Genomic DNA, 9,022 nt, shown 5'->3' with positions numbered 1-9,022 from the left:
TCAAGTTAACCAACTGAATGTTTATGCAATCAAACAATCAGGAGATAAACACAAAGGCAAGTACATTAAGTCACATTTATTTTAAATATCTAATATTAAGGTAATATGAAAAACTGTCACGGAAACTGAACTTTTTCCAGAGTTGTATATACAGAGTGGAGCAACACTGAACAATATACATTTAGAAGGCTGCATTTGTTGTTAATGTGGTTTACTGTTGCCACAAGTACCAAAAAACCCTGTATAAAACACATTCAAATTACAATTGCAGATAAAGATGCACGTATGATTAAAAATTGAACTATATTACATCTGTTAACTAAACTGAAATCTAGTCAGTAGATCATGTTCAACTCCTATCCTAGAGAAACAGTGCCTTCTGTGCATGACTTTCAGTAAAGCATTTTTTTAATAAAAAGGTTTGTTGGCTCAAAGAATCACAATTATGTAAAGTTGTATAAAAAAACATCTCTCCTTCCTCATCATACACACTAACCTGATCCATAGGAGTCCTGGAGTGCAGTTAAACTTGCATTGTACAATCAAGACCCTCAAAACCACGTTGGAATGTTACTTCCATGGTCAAACTTAAAACCTTCACCCATTTTAATTATTGTCAATCATGAGGTTTGGAAGGGAAGCTCGTTTCAAATATTAGTCGAACTTGAACACTTTTAAGCAAAAGTAAACATTTATGAAATCTCTTGATACAAAAACTGTGCCCAAATAGATCAAGATGGAAAATTACATGTTGGAGTACATGCTCTGTCAAGGGGGATAATAATCACAGAGGAGAAATAAAGCAATAAACAGAACACCAAAATCCCCTTTCTCCCCCGAAAAAAAACAATCAAATGGATGTCTGTCCCTCTGGCAATACCTGATGCTTTCGTGATAGCTAACATTCCAAAGCCAAACCCGATGGATCACAGCTACTCTTGAGGGTAAAATAAATTAATAAATAGAATAATTATTAAATAGGTGCGTGTATTTACTGCTCCGATGCCTGTAGGGTGCTAGATGGCTCTGCTGTCTCCTGGCGGACCATGACCTGGCCTGAGGCACTGCTGGGCTTGAGCCGCTGGCCAGTCTTGCCACAGAACGTGCCCTGAAACTCCTGAGGAAGAGGGCAGAGTCAGTCACCACTTTAGGAATACCTGTGCATCAGGACACTACAGCAGCACAACATTGCAATATGTCTGTTGGTGAGGTCATAGCCACATAGGGACTATCAACTTAGATCAGGCACTCACTCACCTGTTTGATGGAGTCCCCGTACACCTCTCTGACGTACTTGAGGAAGGCGGTGGTCCATTGCAGGGTGGTGGCTTTGTCCGTCTCGTGGTTACAGAATGGCGCCAGCACATTCAGCTCATCACAGCAGAAGCGGATCCTCCTCCTAGAGTAAAAGGTGTCACTGACAGGAGCTTCTGTTTGAGGTGTGTACTAAGTGTCAGTGTGTTTTTTTTATTTTATGGTTTAGGTATGGTTTGCTGTGCTGTGAAGCCCTTTTTGACAAATGTACCATGTAAAAGTGTGAATGCTAATGAGCAAAAGTAATAACGTGCCCAAGAGAGTAAAACAAGCAACAGTTTGTGTGTCTGAGTATAAGTGTGATGGGTTCAGATTTCTAAAAACTTTGAATATTATTAATCATTAGTTATGCTAGAGACATGAGGGGTGCCATAGTCGAGGGTCTAACCCAGGAGTTAATGGTTATCTGTAGAAGGAAGGGTTATGGTGGGTGCAATTAAGCTTAGAATGTGATGAGTGCAGGGAAAACAATCGCATGTGGCAGTACTGATAAAGGGAGGGAGCTGTGGATAAGAGGGCGAGGTCAGGTAAGATTAAGGGAAGAGGAACCATTTATTGCCTGTATCACTTTGTATCTTTATTGCTAGGCAGGAAACTATGTTTAGCGAGAAGGAGGAGACTCCACCCAAAGTGGGGTACATATACCACCACTATTGTAAACATGTTTTTTGTTGATTCAGCTGTTCGATTCTTTGGGAAGAATAAACCTGGTCTAAGCTTTCATAGTGTCCGTCAAGTTCTTACTCTGATAACTAAAACCTAACAAGTGTAAGCACAAGTGTGGGTCTGATTACCTGCGGTCTCGCTCCTTGCTGTTGTGTCTCTCTCTGCGCTGGCTACTTTCCACTGGTGGCCCTCCTCTCTTTTTTGCGCCTGCTCCTCCAGTTGCTCTTCCCTCCACTGAGTCTGTGACAACGCCAGAGGTCTTGACAGCACACGTTCCACGGGTCCTACCGCGTTTAGCAGGCTTCGCCACAGCATCATCTGAAAGAGATAAAGAGGGTGTTAAGAGTTACAACAAAAAAAAAGAGTTGGATGTTATGTTCAGCAATACTACAATACATGTACAAAATAAGCTGGAGAAAGACTGTACATTAAGTTTTGTTATGAGTGCCCTCCAAATCAAGCTGAACAGTGAACATACATACCTTCCACCTTCACCCAAACTTTCTCCTCTGTTGGGTTGGGGCTGTTGACGCATGGAACTTTGTCAGGCATCTTGTCTTGCCGATAGCTGAATGTGAAGTTCTTTGGAATGATCAACCCTTGATGCTTATTGGGGTCAAGTATATGAGGGACATTCCCAAATCCCTAAGAATAGAAGACTTGTCAAAACATAGCACTGAATCCCTTCCTTGTAACAATATAAAACAATTACATTTTTATGATTTAGTTACATCAGTAGTATGTTGCTCATACTTGACGGGCGCCAGCGATGGGGTTGAACATGCTTCCATATGGGTATGACAGCTCAATAGGGTTGCCCCGATCTGACCTCACCCACTTCTGTGGTTGTGAATGAATTGCTGCTTCTTGCGCCTCATTAGATTGATGAAGCATTGTTAAAAAACTGTAAAAGAAAGACAAATGTTGAGTAACTCAGTACTTCTATGACAATGTGTTTTTAGTAGTGTAGTAGAGAATTTACAGCTGTAAACAAAGTATGGCTAGTATAGGCCTACATTATCATCACTCAAAATGTAGGGATAAAACGTACTTGCTAAGAGCTGCTGATTGCACATCCTGTTGTCTGGGGATGTCACAGGGGGTGCAGTTGAACCTCTTCTCCAAGCGAACTCGGGCGGGTGGGTTGGGCCTGGACAATAGCTGTGTGCTGCTGTTGTTGTATGCTTCCAAGCCACGTTCTTGGGTCGCATCCACTGCACCCCTGATTTTAGCCAACACGGAGCCGGGGACTTCACCGCAAGTGGTGGGGGTCCGTTCTCCAGGTATAACGTTCCCGTCACTGACCAATACCATTTTAATTTCCTTGATGTCAACCTGTCCACCCTGGTTCAAGCCGCCGAGAATGTACTGCTGCTCATCAGTTGAAGTTGACATAGCATCAGGTGGAGTGTTCGGGGGAGACTTGGCTGGGTATTCTGCTTCGCAGTTTGTAGGTTGGGGTGCAGAGTTTTCCACGGTGAATACGGTAGTGTTGAACCGGGCATCTCCTGATCCCTCTGGACCAGCCGCTTGTGCCTCCATGTGTGACTGGATTATGTGCTGAAGGTGGGTGTACTCCACTTCTGTCATCTCCATCAGGTTGAGCTCTGTGCCCAAAATCTGGCTTTGATCATTTGGAACACACCCGTTTTGGCTCATGATCACCTCGACAGAATCTGGGTTGTACTGCCCCAATGCAGGTGACACATGAATGGTTTTACAAGCAGGTGACACATTAATGGTTTTACATGCCACGGACATCGACATCCTGTTGAGAGAAACACATGCTTAATGTCAGCTTAGAACAAGAACACTTACTTTCATGTTCAACATAGCTATCTATCTGTCTGTTACCGGGGTCTATAACCTTAGCTAAATCAATGGGCTGATCTCTGGCTAACTAGCAAGATACTTTTCCCGCTCTGACCGATCAATCAAGCTCGCGCGTCTTAATCTAAACTGCGCTAACGTTACACTCCAGCTACTATATGTCAACTCACTTCACACTGCAGGCAACCTAGTGGTTAGAGCGTTGGGCCAGAAACCGAAAGGCTGCTAGATCGAATCCCCGAGCTGGCATGGTAAAAAATCTGTTGAACAAGGCAATTAACCTAACCCACTGTTCCTAGGCCGTCATTGTAAATAAGAATTTGTTCTTATTAACCGACTTGCCTAGTTAAATAAAAATACAGTTAACGAGCTACACTTATTCTTACTGAAATGTGGAATATAGCTAGCTATCCAACTAAATAGCTTTTTGAAATTGTACTATTTGGTCAACTTAAAAAGAGTAAACGTACAAATATGCGGTAATGTTAGCTAGCAGATGTTAGCTAGTTAAAGTTAGTTACTGTAGCCAGAAACTTTTCCAATAATTCACTGACTGAAAAGTCACCACCCTTACAATTGTCTCAATTAAACATTTGATAACTACCTGAATAGATGGATATATTTGTATTTAAAATAGTCTTCAATTATAAGTTCATTAATTTATCAAAATCGTCGTCTTAAAACAGGCTCGTGTTTAGAATTTTACCAACCGACTTTGACAGACAGACAAGAGAGCGAACGTGATTAGAAAATAACTTGGGTGGCAACTGACGTCAGGCATTTTCATTGGCTCAAAAACAGAGCCTCTGCTGTCAGTGTCCATGAAAGTTGTTCTAAAATATTTTTTGAGATTTGGTAACTTGCTTGACTGCTCCCATCATTAAATGCTAGTAAATCAAACATTCAACGATGTTAATTATACTGAACAAAAATAAGTGGCGCAGCAGTCTAATAAGACACTGCATTTCAGTGCTAGAGGCGTCACTACAGACCCTGGTTTGATTCCAGGCTATATCACAACCGGCCGTGATTGGGAGTCCCACAGGGCGGCACACAATTGGCCCAGCGTCATCTGGTTTAGGGTTTGGTTTGTTCTTAACTGACTTGCCTAGTTAAATAAATGTTAATTTAACAAAATAAAGCTAAAAATGTTGGTCCCATGTTTCATGAGCTGAAATAAAAGATCCCAGAAATGTACAGACTCACAAAAAGCTTATTTATCAAAAAGAAATTGCACAAATATGTTTACATCAATGTTAGTGAGCCTTTATCCTTTTCCAAGATAATCAATCCACCTGACAGTTGTGGCATAATCAAGTAGCTGATTAAACAGGTGCACTTTGTGCTGGGGACAATAAAAGGCCATTCTAAAATGTGCAGTTTGGTCATACAACCCAATGCCACAGATGTCTCATGTTTTGAGGGAGCGTGCAATTGACATGCTGACTGCAGGAATGTACACCAGAGCTGTTGCCAGAGAATTGAATGTTAATTTCTCAACCATAAGCCGCATCCAACTTAGTTTTTGAAAATATAGCTGTACGTCCAACCGGCCTCACAACCACAGACCACATGTAACCACGCCAGCCCAGGGCCTCCACATCCGGCTTCTTCACCTGCGGGATGGTCTGTGACCAGCCACCCGGACAGCTAATGAAACTGGGTTTACACAACCAAAGAATTTCTGCACAAACTCTCAGAAACAATCTCAGGGAAGCTAATCTGCATGCTCATCATCCTCACCAGGATCTTGACCTGTCTGCGTTCGTCGTCGTAACCGACTTCAGTGGGCAAATGCTCACCTTCGATGGCCACTAGCATGCTAGAGAAGTGTGGTTTCAACTGTACCGGGCAGATGGGCAGACGGCAGACAGCGTGCGTGGGGTTGCGTGGGCGACCGGTTTGCTGATATCAACGTTGTGAACGTTGATATCAGCAGTGAACGTTGATACCACCCATGGTGGTGGCGGAATTGGGTTATGGTATGGGCAGGCATAAGCTATGGACACCAAACACAAATGCATTTTATCGATGGCAATTTGAATGCACAGAGATACCGTGACGAGATCCTGAGGCCCATTGTCGTGCCATTCATCTGCCACCATCACCTCATGTTTCAGCATGATAATGCATAGCCCCATGTCACAAGGCTCTGTACACAATTCCTGGAAGCTGAAAATGTCCCATATCTGTATTTCCAGTCATGTGAAATCCATCGATTAGGGCCTAATGAATTTCTTTCAATTGACTGATTTCCTTATATGAACTGTAATTCAGTAAAATCTTAGAAATTGTTGCATGTTAAATGTATGTTTTGTTCAGTGTATTTGCTTATGTGACAATTACCTCTAGTGCTAAATAATTCAGCTTTCCAAACCACTTGTTCAACCCAACGTAGTTCTTCTAGCTGTGGTTCAACCAGTCACCTGGCCTTTTAACCGGTCAAGACTAGATGGTATACAGCTACGGACAGAATTTACTTTTCATGGCAGGTTAGGAGAACTTACGCAGCAGGTTAGGATAATTAATGTAGTAGGTTAGGAGAATTTGGTTATGGTTAGGAAAATGGTTTGGGGTAGGGTTGGTTAAAATCCTACAATGCAAATTAAGAAGTTCCGTCCGTATGTGTACACGATCTAGCCATATTTATTTTCCATCTAAACACCATCTTTCGACATAGAGCTCGACAGCTTGTAGTCACAGATATAACAATGAGAACATCTATGTTGTAGTCCTAAAACCCAGAAATTAGTTACCTCTGGTTCAGCCATCCCTATAGATGCCTCGTTCAAAATAACTGGGAACAAATCATGACGTCAGTGAATCTTCAGGTCGGAAAGTCGGGAGTTCTAGAAAGAGGCCAGAGTACCCGGGTTGGAATTTCAAGTTGGATGACCGTTTAATCGTTTTCCCCCCCAGTCGGAGCTAGTTTTTTTCCCCTAAATCACTTTGTCCGAGAAAGAGTTACATGGTTATCAAAACGTCATGCCAGTGTAAGCCTACACAAAACACAGCCCTTATTTTAAGTGTTTCTTAAATTCCCTATGGGAAAAATGAATGGTGAAAAATATATTGGAACCATTTCCCTTTTTGACTGCTCTATGGGGAAAATGAATAGGGAAAGAATAGGGTGGAACCATGGCGGAGTTAGTGCAGACAAAAAGACGGCATTACTATTTCACTCTACGCTTTTAACCAGTAGAGAGCAATAGTAATGAGATTTTTGTAGGCACTGAACTCTACCATTGCTTGTTAGCCAAAGCCTATGGTGAAATTACATTTTGGGGGGGGGGGATTTTTGGATAAAATGCAAAAGTAAGGTCTGTAGTAAATGAGTTACTTCTGGTTAATTCAGCCATTCCTATGAGGGAAATGAATTGAGCAATAGAACAGAGTTTTGGGATAAACGCTGAAAACATGGTTCACACAGACATAGGAGATCTTATATGAGAATCTTCATCAGCTAACAATGGATTTTGGAACATTTATGCAATCAAAAAAAGTATATAGACTTCATAATTCATAAAGGTCATGTTAACTGACTGATATTATCCCATAGAACAAAACGCAAAAGATCTACACCTGTGTGAACCTTGTTTTCAGCGTTTATCCCAAAACTCCATTATATTTCTCCATTAATTTCCCCCGTAGGAATGGCTGAACGAACAAAAGGTAACTAATTTCAGGTTTTAGGACGACAAGCTGGCGAGCTCTATGACTGTATACTTTTAACACGTGTAGTACGCCTATTGGTTGGGCAGATACATGGACCCTGTATGGATCTGAGTGATACATGTACAGTGCCTTCAGACCCCTTGACCTTTTCCACAGTTTGTTATGTTATATCCTTATTCTAAAATGTATATGTTTTTCCTTCCTCATAAATCCACACACAATACCCCATAATGACTAAGTAAAAACAGGTTAAGACATTTTTGCTAATGAATTAAAAACAGAAATAGCACATTTACACAAGTATTCAGACCCTTTGGCAGTGATTAGAGCATTGCATATTCTTGGGTATGATGCTACAAGCTTGGCACATCTGTACTTGAGGAGTTTCTCCCAATCTTCTCTGCAGATCCTCAAGCTCTGTCATGTTGGATGAGGAGCATTGCTGCACAGCTATTTTCAGGTCTCTAGAGATGTTCGATTGGGTCTAAGTACAGGCTCTGGCTGGGCCACTCAAGGCCATTCTGAGACTTGTCCCAAAGCCCCTCCTGCGTTGTCTTGGCTGTGTGCTTAGGGTTGTTGTCCTGTTGGGAGGTGAACTTTCACCCCAGTCTGAGGTCCTGAGCGCTCTGGAGCAGGTTTTCATCAATGATCTCTGTTCGTTCATCTTTGCCTCAATCCTGACTAGTCGTCCAGTCCCTGTGGCTGAAAAACTTCCCCATAGCATGATGCTGCCATCATCACCATGCTTCACCTTAGGGAAGGTGCCAGGTTTCTTTCAGACGTAACGCTTGGCCATTAGGCCAAAGAGTTAAATCTTGGTTTCATCAGACCAGAGATTGTTTCTCATGGTCTGAGTCTTTAAGTACATTTTTGGCGAACTTCAAGCGGGCTGTCATGTGCCTTTTACTAAGGAGTGGCTTCCATCTGGCCACTCTACCATAAAGACCTGATTAGTGGAGTGCTGCAGATATGGTTGTCCCATCTCCACAGAGGAACACTAGCTCTGTCAGAGTGATCAGGTTCTTGATCACCTCCCTGACCAAGGCCCTTCACTCCCAATTGCTCAGTTTGGCCGGGCGGCCAGCTCTAGGAAGAGTCTTGGTGGTTTCAAACTTCTTCCGTTTAATAATGGAGGCCACTGTGTTCTTGGGGACGTTCAATGCTGCAGAATTTTTTGGTACCCTTCCCCAGATCTGTGCCTCGACACAATCCTGTCTCGGAACTCTACGGACAATTCCTTCGGCATCATGGCTTGGTTTTTTCTGACATGCACTGTCAACTGTGGGACCTTATATAGACAGGTGTGTGCCTTTCCAAATCATGTCCAATCAATTGAATTTACCACAGGTGGACTCTAATCAAGTTGTAGAAACATCTCAAGGATGATCAATGGAAACAGGATGCACCTGAGCTTAATTTCAAGTCTCATAGCAAAGTGTCTGAATCCTTATTTAAATAAGGTATCTGTTTTCTTTTTAATACATTAGCAAACATTTCTGCAAAAACTTTTTTCACTTTGTCATTATGGGGTATTATG

General features: G+C 42.2%; 1 protein-coding gene across 3 annotated transcripts; it reads right to left on the bottom strand.

The window, feature by feature from the left end:
- Nucleotides 1–56: 56 nt before the first annotated feature.
- On the bottom strand, nt 57–4,863 carry LOC110492385 (transcription factor-like 5 protein). 3 transcript variants are annotated; one of them, XM_036947371.1, is made up of 7 exons: nt 4,803–4,863; nt 3,032–3,748; nt 2,734–2,884; nt 2,463–2,625; nt 2,109–2,298; nt 1,258–1,399; nt 57–1,117 (listed from the first exon to the last, which is right to left on the bottom strand). In XM_036947371.1, the coding sequence occupies exons 2-7, from the start codon at nt 3,745–3,747 to the stop codon at nt 992–994; spliced, it is 1,488 nt and encodes a 495-aa protein (XP_036803266.1). In that variant the 5' UTR covers nt 3,748; nt 4,803–4,863; the 3' UTR covers nt 57–991. The 3 variants fall into 3 exon arrangements, with proteins under 3 accessions (XP_036803266.1, XP_021422330.2, XP_036803267.1); XM_021566655.2 differs by lacking the exon at nt 4,803–4,863 and adding an exon at nt 4,415–4,768; XM_036947372.1 differs by lacking the exon at nt 4,803–4,863 and adding an exon at nt 3,981–4,039.
- Between the last annotated feature and the right edge of the window lie 4,159 nt (nt 4,864–9,022).

This window comes from Oncorhynchus mykiss, chromosome 16, assembly GCF_013265735.2.
Source record: "Oncorhynchus mykiss isolate Arlee chromosome 16, USDA_OmykA_1.1, whole genome shotgun sequence".
Taxonomy (NCBI): Eukaryota; Metazoa; Chordata; class Actinopteri; order Salmoniformes; family Salmonidae; genus Oncorhynchus; species Oncorhynchus mykiss.
This window is presented reverse-complemented; position numbering and strand designations above follow the sequence as displayed.